Source organism: Pleurodeles waltl, chromosome 10 (genome assembly GCF_031143425.1).
Source record: "Pleurodeles waltl isolate 20211129_DDA chromosome 10, aPleWal1.hap1.20221129, whole genome shotgun sequence".
In the NCBI taxonomy this organism is placed as follows: Eukaryota; Metazoa; Chordata; class Amphibia; order Caudata; family Salamandridae; genus Pleurodeles; species Pleurodeles waltl.
In genome coordinates, this window is record NC_090449.1 from 467,711,631 (window position 1) to 467,725,408 (window position 13,778).

Here is a 13,778-nt window from a genome sequence, read left to right on the forward strand (position 1 = left end):
ACCCTGATCTACCCCACTCCAATCTACTCCCTCGCACTCCAATCCAGTCTATCTCCTCAAACTCTAATCTACCAAAATCTATCCTAATCCATCCTAATCTACCCCAATCTACTCAAATCCACCCTACTCTAATTACCCTGTTCCAATCTACCACATTTCAATCTACCCCACTCCAGCCTAATCCACTCTAATCTGCCCCACTCCATTCCATCTCTTTCCTATTCCAGTCTACCCTGCTCAAACCTACCTCAATCACTGCAACGTACCCCAATCTACCCTACTCCTATCTGCCCCACTCCAGTCTACTCCAATCTACCCCACTCCATTACATTCTTCCCCAGTTTACACCACTTCCCTAATCTAGCCACTCCACTTCACTCCAGTCTACCCCAATCTGCCGTACTCCAATCTACCCTACTGCACTCAACCCCAGTTTACTCCATTCCACTCCAATCTACCCAATCCCCTACTCCACTGCACTCCAATCTACCCCTCTGCACTCCACTCTACCCTACCTCACTCCAATTTACCCCACATCAATCTACCCCAATCCGATCCCCCCACTCCACTCCAATCCACCCACCTCCACTCCAGTCTACTCCAATCTACCATACTCCTCTCCAGCCTGTCCCACTCCACTCCAATCTCCACTCCAATCTATCTCACTCACGTCAATTTCAGTCTACCCCACCCTACCTCGTCCACCCTAATTTCTTCCACTCCAATCTACCCCAATATACCCCACTCCAATCATTCCAATGTACCCCACTTCACCCCAGTATACTCCACTCCACCCCAATCTACCCTACTCCTGCCCAATCCAACCTACTCCACTCCTACTCACCCCAATCTACCCCACTCTACCCAAGTCTACCCCAATCTGCCCCACTCCACTCCAGTCTACCCCATGCCACTCCAATCTACCCCACTCCACTTCACTTTACCCCAATCTACCCCACTCCAATCTATCACAGTCTACCTCATTCCAATCTACCCTACTCCATTCCAATCTATCCCAGTCTACCCCACTCCATTCCAATCTACCACACTCCACTTCACTCTGTCCCACTCGACTCCACTCCAGTCTACCCCTGTCAACCCCACTTCACTCCGGTCTACTACTCTCCACTCCAATCTATTGCAATCTTCTCCAATAACCCTGCTCCACCCACCTGACCCCACTCTACTCCACTCCAATCTACCCCACTCCTTTCCACTATATTACACTCCAGTCTACCCCCAGTCCACTCCAACCTATCCCACTCCACTCCAATCTACTCCATTTCACCCCCAATCCACCCCTCTCCAACCTAATCTACCCCAATCCACCATAATGTTCCCCAGTCCACTCCAATTCACCCCACCCCACTCCACTCCACCTCAATCTACCCATTCCAATCTACCTCAATCCAATCTACTCCACTCGAGTCCAGGTTACCACAGTCTACTCCATTCTACCCCATCTATCCCTCTCCATTTCACTCCACTCAGAACTACCCCACTCCACTACAATCTACCCCACTCCACTCCAGTCTACTCAGTCTATGCCATTCTATTCCAGTCTACCCCACCCTACTGCAGTCCACCCCACTCCACCCATTCTACCTCACTCCAGTCTACCCCATCCAGCCCACTCCAGTCTACCTCATGCTACACTACCCCATTACAGTGAACCTCACCCCACTATAAACCACTCCAGTCTTTCCCACTCCACTCCAATCCACCCAACTCCTCTCCCTTTAGGCAACCCCAGTCTAGTCCACTCAACTGTAATCTACCCCAATCTACTGCACTCCACTCTAATCTACCCCGCTCTACTCTACTACAAATCTGCCCCACTCCACTCCAATCTACCTCACTCCACTCCAGTCTACTTCACTGCACTGCAGTCTATCCCAATCTACCCTATTCCAGTCAACCCTAGTCTACCCCTCTCCTATCTAGCCCACTCCAACTTAGTCTACCTGATTCCACTCCAGTCTAATCCAATCCGCCCCCTTCAACTGACATCCATCTACCCACTGCACGTGTCTACTTCACTTCAATCTACCTCAATCCAGTGTATCCCACTCCACTCCAATCTACCATCATCTACTCATATTTACCCCATTCTACCCCACTCCATTCTACACAACTTCAATCTACCCCACTCCACTTTACTCCACCCCAATATACCTCACTGTACTCTAACCTGCCCCATTCCACCCCAGTCCACTTCACTCCACACCGATCTACTCCATTCTACCCCACTTCACTTCTATCAACCCAATTCTACTCTACTGTACTCCAGTCTACTCCACTCCATTCCAGCCTACCCCACTCCACTTCAATCTACCCCACTCCTCCCATCTACCCCAAACTACCACCTCCACCCCACTTTACCCCCTCCAACCTACCCTACTCCAATCTATCCTACTCCACCCCACTCTATTACACCCGATTTCACTACATTCTACCCCACTCTACCCACTCTATCTCAACCTGCCCCACACAACTCTAATCTACCCCACTCAAATCCACTCCAGCCTAACCCACTCTACCCGACTACATTCTATCCCATTCCACCATACTCTACCCAACCTACCCCACTCCACTTTAACCCACTCTACCCCAGTTTACCCTACTCCAGTTTATTCCGGTCTACCCCAATCTACCACACTCCAGTCTGCTCCAATTTGCTCAACTTCACCCAACTCTAACATATCACTCCACATCACTCTACTATAGTCTACCCCACTGTACCCACATCTACCCCTCTCCTTTCTACTGCAGTGTACCCCACTCCACTCTACCCAAATCTACCCCTCTCCTATCTACTGCAGTGTACCTCACTCTTCTCTACTCCAGTTTACTCCACTCCAATCTATGCCAGTCTACCCCAATCCCGTTGACCCCAATCTACACTACTCCACTCAAGTCTTCCTCACTCCGGTCCAGTCTTCCCCATTCTACCCCACTCCACCCCACCTTACTCCACCACGTTCCATCACACTCCAGCCCACTATACGCCTCTGTTAGCAGTGCTGAACAGCAGTCACACTGATGTGCAACATGTCTAAAACACATTGACAAAGCCACTAGCTCTTGCATAGGCGAGACCAATTAGCTTTGCCAACGCATTTTGCCAATATAAAACTGCTTTTAAAATTCACAAACGTTGGTTTTGCAGTTGTAAAGCAATTTACACATAGATTGTTGTGTGAGTACATCTAATCACTGGGGAAGGGAGCGGAATGCTCTATAAGTTTGTGCACACCACCAATTTACACCTGAATATTCATTAATTTCAATCGAACCCCTTCAGACTGTGGAAAAGGTCAGAAGTGAAATTTACAAAAGTTTTCCAGGAGGATGCTAACGAACCTGCAATTGATATAGGGTTCAGGAGTACTTCTGGAAATTTTGTGAATCCTGAATATCGTAATACATGTTCCAGTCAAGTTATTTCCCTGTTGCCCATGTGCTGTTTGCTCGTGTGCTGTATGTCCCCCTGTGTCAGTTTACTCCCTTGTATCCTGATGGCAGCAGATTCCCTGCCCCATTGTAGCTATTCCCTGAACAGTGGCAGTTTAATCTCAAAGGAAGTATTTATGTATTTTCTGAGCATCAATCTTATATTCAGTGACTCTGGATCAGCGTGTTCCCGGGCCATATCTGCACCTGTGTGAGCATATCCTCTGCCCCCCAAGAATCAGTGTATTTTCTGTGCCAGCGCTTCTGCATTCTGTCACCACGTTCCAGTGTCCCTGTCCCAATGTGTGTCTTCTCTCTCCCCCTAGTATCTATGCGCTCCTCTCACTTTGTACATGCCCCACTGTCAAAGTGTACATGTACCGGTTCATGTGTCTCTAGCTTTCTTTCCCAGTATTGCAGTGCTTGTGTTTGTTTGAGGACAGTGATCTGTTATTAGTTTCCCAGGCGTCTCCTGTCCTACGGATTATGCATTCCCTCTACTGAGTCATAAAACGAGTGCCTCTGTCCCGAGTCACTGAAATTCTGGTCAAAATTTAAGTACCCTTTAACCTTGATGTAATAGTTCGCAGTCCCCACGTAGGACTCTTCTTGGGTACTTTCCATAGTGATGTCATCTTTCAATCTCATCGTAAATGGTGTTCCCGTCCCTGCGTGACTGTGTCCATGTCCTGGAGGCACATGTCATAATCTATTTTCAGTGTGTTGGCCATCCCCTTGTCCGAGAATTCCTTGTCCCAATGTACTTTTCAATGCATGGATAAATATTCTGGGTCCATGTGTCTTACCCTACCATCAGTGTCATGGACTCCAGGCCCCGACGCTGGTGTCTGTGTCTCCCTATTACAAAGTTAATGTGTTCCTTTCCCGGCCTCAGTGTGTCCCAGCCAAGAGATGGCGTTAGTGGAAGTTGAGGCTAAACATGTCTAATCCTGAAAAACAGAGACGAAAGTGGTTTAGTTATTTTTTGGAAGTTAAGGCTCTTGTGGATGTGCCCCCTTGTCCACCAAATTGTTATCTGGGAATAAATTAAGACCTTTGGTGTAGAGGTATAAGACGTCTAGTTCTTAACATTGATGCTGAACACAGAAACCTTAGTGCAATACATGTATTGAGTTTATACTTTTTGGTTAATATGATTATGAAACTTTATAAAGTCTCACCAGGCGTGTTGCTTCCTTGTGTGCTGACTGCTTCGGTCATACTCTGTGATAGACTGAACTGATTTCTTGCCTTATCTAATTTAGTGGATGGGGCCTGGACACCTTGGTCCCCATGGTCAGACTGCCCGGTTACTTGTGGTGAAGGTGTTGTGGTACGCACGAGAGCCTGTATCAACCCTCCTCCTCGCAACAATGGTTCGATCTGCGAGGGCCCAGACACGGAAACACAGAGATGCTCTACTTTGCCGCTTTGCCATGGTAAGACAATCCCAAAGAATCCAATGCTGAACCAACACATTTAATCCTCATCATGGTGTTTGTGTTATCAAAGCCAAAAAGAATAAAGTAGAACATTGAGCATGTGCTTGTTCTCCTAAAGTAGCATCGGCAATGACATTACAGATCTATTTCTGAGACTCAACAAAGTAGCGAGGCAGTTGAAAACACCCAGAGGGTTGGACTGACCTTTAGGACAATCTAGTAGTGCCCGAAGGCCTGAACTCACAGACCAGTGTATGGGCTGTTTTCACTGTGGGTCGGTTTTATGATCTGGTGGGCCGGGGTTTACTGTTCATTTCACAGATATTTCCACAAGCATTGAGTGCGGGAAGCTCAAATGTATGAACTATTTCATACCTTGCAAAACACAAATACAGCGTGTATTTACGTGTTTTAGCTTTCTGATTTGATATTGGGAGGCACTTTTCATATGGTGTCTGGACCTATTTTCTGTCCCTGTCGGACTTTAAACACCCAATTTAGGTCCGTGCAGGGGCAACTGTACTCCCTTCATCCCTATTGAGTACACCATGAATCAACAGAGCAGACTGTAAGATAGAGTCATGGCAAACCCATATATAGCGTGTACTGGACATCTCTGATTCTCACACATCTCCTGCATGGCTGTCATCTTTTGGAAACCTTCCCCAATTCCATTAATGTCTCACCCCTGCAAATCCAACATTAAAAATGCATAGTATTCTCTCTAAAACTCCACTCTCACCCCTCCCTTCCTTAATTATTCCAACACACAAAATATATCTTGCTATTTTACTAGACCCTTCCTTTCTCGTACCTTTCATGCAGCCCCACAATAAACCAAGGCCCAGATTTAGGAAGGCCTAGCATCTCCTTGCCCTAAATTAGTGTCATTTTTAATGACGCTAATGTGACTCCAGGAGGCCAAATTCGCCGCACCAGATTTACAAAGTGGCGCAATGCATGCATTGCCCCATTTTGTAACCCCTTGCGCCACATTATGCCTGTGCCAGGCATAATGTATCCAAGGGGGACCGCAAAAATGTCGCAGTGGAATCTATGAGATTCCACTGCGTCATTTTTAGCGGCAAATTGTAACACCTGCACACAGCAGGCATTAAAAGGGGGCAAAATATTGTTCTTAAAGGGCCCCTATGTACCTTGCAGGATTAGCGCCAAAATGTTTGGCTCTAATCCTGCAGTGCACTACAGTAGTGTCAAAAAGTGATGACGCTATTGTCCCTAACCTGTGCCAATGTGCGCCGTATATTTAATACGGCGCACACATGGTGGCGTTAAGTGGGCATTGATAGGCTCAAAGAAAAGTGGCGCTGCATATTATGCAGCACCACTTTTATTAAATTTGGGCCCAAGTGTTATGCCTTCCCCAGCTCTATCATGGTCGTCGCACCCACTGCACACGCTCCGTTGCTCTTCATCCTCATTATGGTTAGGGTCGGAGCTTGGGTCCCCACAGAATAATAAATAGATTTGACGGAGCCAGTGTTATTCTAGGCGCGTAACACAGGCCCCTGCAGCCCCTTCGGAGCAGATGTGCCTTGCTTAAGGAACACTTCAGTGTTTCCGGAGCCCCCTCATTTAGCCTAAACGCCAATGAATATCTTTGAGAAGTGGGAGACTAAGGGTCCTTTCTTTATATCCTGCAGGGGGCCCCATCTTTTAAGTTACGTCAATGTCATACTTATGCTCGCGCTCCCCGTCCTCTTTTCCAGTCACGTCGTAAATGCCGCCAGAAGCTGTATGAGGTAGAGGTGAAATTAGGGCAGTGGATGAAGATGTGGGGCTGGGTGCCTGGCTTCTAAAAGTCAGAGACAGTACTAAACAAGTATTTACAATGCAACGGGTGTCGCGTTTGCTCATGTTAGAGCTGATCGCGTTGTAAACTCATAACCCGACTTTTCACCTATCGGGCAAAAGTGCATTTATGTACATAACCCGAAAAAGTGAAATTACCTATGTAAAGCGCTCCACTTCTGCCAAGCGAGATCGCGCTCGTAAATTAAAGAAAAAGCCTTGCATGTTTTCTGTACTTGGTCGCTGCGCTCGAGGAGGGCTAGCCACCTGAAAAGACATGACCTATGCGTGCCTTCCTCTAATGAAAGCAAGCAGATTTTATTAGGCAAGCCCACAAACCAATAAAAAACACTGATGTCAAGTTGACAGGGCTCCGAGCCCTTTTCTAAATACTAAAGCGTCTCGCTGCGATACGCATGCGCGAGCGCATGCAACGCAGGCTCGACCCTAGAAATGTAGTGTCTTCTGGAACATTGGTTGACAAAATTATTATTTGCCCAAATCACTTTATTGGGACCCTGAAAATGCACTGGAGTTTGGAGAATCTGCATCCTTTATGTTCCGCTTTTTTGTAACTGTTTCTTAGTTTCATGATGCTACCGATTAATTGTAATGTTTTAACAAACACACCTGGATCTTTTCAAAGTTTTTGTGGCAAATTTGCGATTGTTTTTCAGAGGTTTTAAGGTCTTCATAACCTTGTATGTACAGTAGCCCACATTTATAACTACTATTTATACCTTCTACAAATTGTAGTTATGTTTGTGTCATATGGCTATTTCTCTGGAGCTGCAACTTTCTGGGTTGGCTCACAAGCTCTCATTCCATATGGAGGACAGCTGTAAAACAGGTAAGGCATTCCTTCTAATATTCTCTGGTGAGACAAGGAAGATAACTGAATCATATTTCTGCACTTGCCTTTCTAGAGGCTGTATTACCTAACAATATTATAGTGCCCTTTTGTTGTCTGTTATTTGGAACAAGGGAAACCTAAATTGGTGCACCTTTGTCAATTGCCCACAGCTCACCCAATTCCGAGGTGCCCAGTTTCCAAAATAACAAAGAATCACACTGCTTCTATCTACAATAATCCATCCACCTGAGCCACCCATCAGGGCCCATCACCAGCAATCAAGTAATTAACAATTCACTATGGAACAGCACATTTGTTAAAATAGACCTTTCAATCACGTCAGTTAATTAATATTTTAGGATCCATTTAACATTTACATAAATGTCATAATGATAAACATGACACACTGATGAAGATGACTATATCTAACAGTACATGTTCACATATTTTCCCAGGTTCTTCTCATAGGTAGCATGCCTGGCCCTGTTTTCATATGCCATTTCCTTCTTTTGTGCTAGTTTTGTAATTTCTTCAATCCATTTATCATACTGAAGTTTCTCGATAGATTGCCAATATCCCCAATGTATTTTCCTATTTTCCCTATCTGCTTTTTATTATATATATAGGATAAGTCCACTGTTATTCTCTGGCAGTTCAGTGGACAACGCCATGTGTCCACTGTACTGGTCCAGATCAGCCCTGTTTTCATATTTTTACAATTAAACCATTTTAGGTGATCCCGTTCCTTCTGACCACTACATTCCACTATTCTCTTCTAGTTCTCCAAATTCCTAACTCCTCACATGCATGGTCGATGTTACGGTCCCAGTAGCACCGTTTTATCACTAGTCCTAAAAAGTTCTGTCTTTTTTCTTTCCTGCAGGACACTGCAGTTTAAGTATTCCCTGCCCTATACATTATCTCTGTCCTTCAGTTTCTCTCATGTTTTTGTGTGGTACAATTAGAGTTGTATCGCACAATTTTCTTCACACTGGCGTGCCTCCTAGTACTTCTTGGACTTTACTATGGCTGGCATGGTCCAAGCCTTCTGAAGACCAAAAAATGCTTTACCCTTCATGGTCCCATTCCTGAACCCATTATCCTGGCTCAACCAGCCTGCTGGAACCAAAGTCTCTTTCACAGATGGCACAAACTTCACCTTCTCTCCCATACTAACCTAGTCTCTGAGACTCTTGCTTGCACGCACACATACTCATACACACACATACACACATTCCTGAACATACACAAACATTATAACTGTTTTTCCAGTCGATCCCCTAGGAAACAGAATATAACCTAGCAAATATAATCCTCATAAAGGTTTCTCAAATATGAGTTCCATTATCAAGGAGGAAGACATAACCTCTGCCTACGTCATATGCCTACTGCCCCTCCTCCTAGAAGGAGAAGGTCAGTGCAACAAGAAATCAAGAAACCCACCTGTGATCAAATGTATATCCCTCCAAATCTCAAAAACATATTCTCTAAAATTTAAATAAAGGAGATTGCCTTTCTAAAATGAATAATCTGTAGAATATTTGTAGAACTCTCTTAGCGCATATATACGTCTTCAAGCATCACTTCCATTGACTTCTCAATAATGAGACATTCGATATGTGCCAATGGATTTATTCATTCCTCACCAAAACTTTATGAGGGAAAATTATTCATTTTTACCTGGGACTCTCTTTCCAGATCAATGTGATAAAAAACAAATCCACTAATGCATCACCTAGAATGCGCAGGTGGCAACTGGTCAGCAGTTGTGGCTACTAGCTCCACGGGGTGAGCGGGGCTGAAGAAAAAGCCCACTTCCAAACAAGTGATGAGCCCACTACCCAGTGCCCTAGAGGATTGGTGACCCTCTGCTAAATAGCAGTCAGCACAGTTTAGTTTAGTTTAGTTTAGTTTAGTTTTAAAGATTTATAAAGCGCATGGCGACCCGAAGGCATCCCAGCGCTAAAAGCAACAAAGCACGAATAGGAGGGGGAAACAATGCTAATTACAGAATAAAAAAGTTTTGAGCTTTTTCCTAAAGAGGTGCTCGGAGGGTTCATAGCGGAGCTCCAAAGGAAGGGTATTCCAAAGGTGGGAGGCCTTACTGGAAAAGGAATTGTTGCCCCAGGCTCTCTTAGATCGAGAAATGTGTGCATACCTAAGAGAGGAGAAACGTAAGATCCTAGGAGGAGTATGCAAGGAAATGTGTTTCCTTAGAGAGATGGGACCTTTACCATGTAGGGCCCTATGGACAATTCAGAGAGATCTAAAATGGATCCGTTCTTTGATGGGGAGCCAGTGGAGGGTGGAGGTAGCCAATTTGGTGGATGAATATTTTGAGGAGTAAGTAAGAAGCCTGGCAGCTGCATTTTGCACTCTTTGCAGCTTCTTTATAACATAAAGAGGGGAGCTGAGGAACAGGGAGTTTCCGTAATCCAGCCGGGTAAGAATTAAGGCTTGGATGAGAATTCTTCTGGCTGTAGGAGGAAGCAGAGAGAGAATCTTTCTGAACATGCGCATAAGACCAAAACAGGTAGAAGAAACTTTACTGGCTTGGGAGTCCATAGTAAGCCTGGGGTCAAGAATCACACCTAGAGTTTTAACCTGAGATTTAGGGAGAGGAAGAGTACTGAAGGCATCTGAGAGCGAGGGAAGGGGAAGAGCGGGGGGACCGTTGCCCAAAACCAGGACTTCCGATTTTCCATCGTTAAATTTGAGTTTGGACTTGGTCATCCATTTGGCGATGTCACTCATACAGCGGGAGAGATTGGTCACCGGCGAGTCTCCAGAGCTGGAGAGGGATACCACTAACTGGGTGTCATCTGCATAGGTGACCAAGGACAGATTATGAGGGGCAACTACTCTAGCTAAAGGTGACAAGTAAACGTTAAAGAGAGTGGGGCTAAGGGACGAACCCTGGGGGACTCCACAAGCCAAGGGGAAAAGTCCAGAAAAGAAGGTCCGGTCCAAGACTTGGAAAGATCTATCTTTAAGGAAGGAGGAAAACCAAGAGAGGGCGGAACCTCCGACTCCTACATCTGATAATCTCCGACAGAGAAGATTGTGGTCGACAGTGTCGAAAGCTGCACTTAGGTCAAGCAGGATGATGGCTACGTGAGACCCTAGGTCTAAGAGCTGGCGGGCCGACTCAGTTACTGTGAGGAGAGCTGACTCAGTGCTGTGCAAGGCTCTAAAGCCCATTTGGGTGGGATGAAGAAGTTAATTGCTTTCGAGATAGTTGGTTAGTTCAGTGTTGACATGTTTCTCAAGGATTTTTGCGGAGATAGGGAGGAGGGCAATAGGTCTGACATTTTCCAATAAAGTGGGGTCAAGTTTGGGTTTCTTCAGAAGGGGCTTAACCACAGCATGTTTAAATGACCGGGGAAGGGAGCCCGAGGATAAGGAGCTGTTAAGAATTTTAGTGAGAGGAGGAGCAATGGTGCCTGCTACCTGCAAGAGAGCAGAGGGAGGGGCGGGGTCCAGAGGGGAGCCAGATTTAATTTTGGACAGGAAGTTAATGGTCACCTCCTCGGTGAGAGGGGGGAAGGAGGTTAGAGAGACTCCTACAGGAAGGGAGTCAATGTCATTACAAATAGAGGGATTATTCATATAGGCGGGAAACCCAGAGTATATACTGATGACTTTGTCCTGAAAAAAAGATGCCAGTCGATTACTGTGGGAGACATTCTATTTTTTCACCATAAAAGGTAGACTGGGCAATTTTAATATTGTGGTGATAGGTTCTGACTGATCGCTTGTAGATCTCTCTGTTCGAGAGACTGTAGTTTTTACGCCACAGTCTCTCAAGTTTTTTACAGTTCTTTTTGAGTTCAAGCAGGTAAGGGGAGAACCAGGGTTTAGATTTGAGGGGTGAGGGAACTACTCTGGTTCTGATGGGTAGAACAACATCCAAGGAGGATGAGATCCATTTATCAAAAGAGGCTGCAGTTTCTGGGGCCGATGAGTGACCGGTTTTGCCATGGGTCAAGAGGGCCTTACGCCATTCTTCTGGGTCCAGTTTTGGCCAAATACGTCCAGATGTGGTAGTACTGGGGAAGTGTCCTTGGGTGGCCTCATACGGGAAAGTGAAAGAGAGAAGGGAGTCTCTCACAGAAGGTCAGGGGTCAAGTGCAGCCTTTGGAGTTTGCAGAAGTGGACATGCTGTTTCATTCATTCCTTCTCCTTGGTTCGTGACACCATCTCCATTATGTTTCAGCAGCAACCAAGAGACAAGAAGACCTACTCCAGCACTTGGGAACCACTCCAGAACTTCGGATCCTACTTAGCTCCTGAAGTTCCTTGTGTGTGTCATGTATGAGGGAGACTTAACAGCAATCTGATGGCAGGGAGACACACTCCAGCCCTCTGGTTGGATCCTACCTCTCTCCCACGCCAGTCCAAACGTCTGGACTGAGCCGTGAACTTGGACACATTGGCCAGGCTCCTCTAGCCAGTCTCCTCCTACAGGGCTATCTTCCACTTTCCTCTTTCAGCAGGTCAGGCAGGCTTCAGTACTGAGGTATTCCCACAGGTTTTCCAGTAGCACCTTCCAGACTTCCAGGTGATGCCCCCTCACATCTGTGAAACTGGTGTTCATAAGTACCAGCCCTGGGTCCCAAGAAGTCCTCTTGCACTCTGTGGAGTACCACCTCTTCAGTCAACCAAGTAGGCTAGTGTCAGTCCCACTCTTATAATCATGTTGCAGACAGGGAATGTTGATGCCAGCCCCATGGTCTTGGAACAAGTCTAAAGCAGTTCCTTTCATTACTGTACCTCTCCTCTGTAGAGACAGTCTTTTTTTCAAGTGAAGTTTTCCACAGTAGGTACTGATGAAGGGTGTCTCACACTGGGGCATCTAAAACATGAGCTCAATCAGGCTTGGCCTTGTACCTGGTAGCTATCAGCCGTTGAGAGTAGCAACTCTACTACAGCCAAAGCAACTGACCCTGCATGGATATGTCCTCTCTAGAACTCCATCTCCATTGCCTCACAGCCTTCAATAAAGCCAAATGGAGATGGTCAGTAAGAGAAAATCAGCAGGCCTCTGTTCTAAAGGTCGCTGCTGCATAGCTAAACTGCAGACTGCCTCCATACCTCCACACCGTAATGTCTTTTACTAAACCCAAAGTTCAGGTATGTCTGTTTAGTAGAGGCGATTCATAATGAATATCAATGGCCTCAGAGTTACCCACTTACATTCACCATGGAGTCATGTATTGTTGTCATGGATACTAGGCACAAAGTAATCAGCGTATGAATGAAAATCTACTCAGTGCAGGGGAGCATCTCTGTGAAACCACGTCGGGGCCAATCCAATCTTAACAGCCCTCTTTCAGACACTCATTGAGTCGGTTCCTCTTTTCATTTGGTCTAACATGCACTGCACAATGCAGCTAACACTCAGACTAGTATTCTTTTTAACAAAACAAGCATTTACAAAGCAATAGGTCTCACATTTGCTTGAGTTAGAACTATTGGCATTGTAAATTCATAACTGGACTTTTTTTGCCACATAAATTGGTCAACCCAGCCTCATAATTTTGTCTTTTCTTGACATATAATTCCTGTGACTTTGCATATAACCAAAGCACTTACATTTGCCTTCTTCCTCTGTTTTCAGCAAAAAAAATAAAATGTTTCCATTTAGCATCCTAATTTAAATGTGCCATGCTAATTCCAATAGAATACCACTTTCACCACCCCACCATCAGAGTTGCTGGCTGGCTAACACAACTCCCCCCAAAAAGACACAAGATAGCCACAGAGGAGAAATAAACTAGGAGGGTCACCCAAACATATCAAGGGTGTTCAAAAAGTCATAGTATAATAAGGATGTTTAGTTGGCCTGAATTATGTTCATAATTGTAATAAGGAGAGATTATTAAAACGTACAATTATCGTTTAAACCTTTATCAGAAAATACACTTTTGGCATTAGACTATAATGCTCAAACAGCCCACAGAAAACACCATAACAAAAGTATCATTTGTAAGAAACACGGCCATTTAACCATATTGTTAGACCTCAGAGGATATAACCCCATGAAAAACAAAACAAGAGAATGTAATGCAGTGTAATGATATAGTAGCCCCTAGAGAATATGTTTATAACTAACAAGCCTACTACATAATACAAAACTTTGGAGCTTCTCCTAGTTTTAAAACAGAAACTTTAGCCATGAGAAAGCTTAACAGACATTAAATGGTGGGAGGGGTTGT

The 13,778-nt window shown here is 45.3% G+C and overlaps 1 protein-coding gene across 1 annotated transcript in view; it reads left to right on the top strand.

Annotated features, from left to right (window-relative positions):
- Positions 1 to 13,778, top strand: part of LOC138261625 (SCO-spondin-like) — a 1,514,343-nt gene that overhangs the window by 1,135,783 nt on the left and 364,782 nt on the right. The window contains exon 93 of the mRNA XM_069210750.1: positions 4,719 to 4,892. Within this exon, the coding sequence (XP_069066851.1) occupies positions 4,719 to 4,892 (174 nt within the window). The remainder of the gene's footprint in view (positions 1 to 4,718; positions 4,893 to 13,778) is intronic.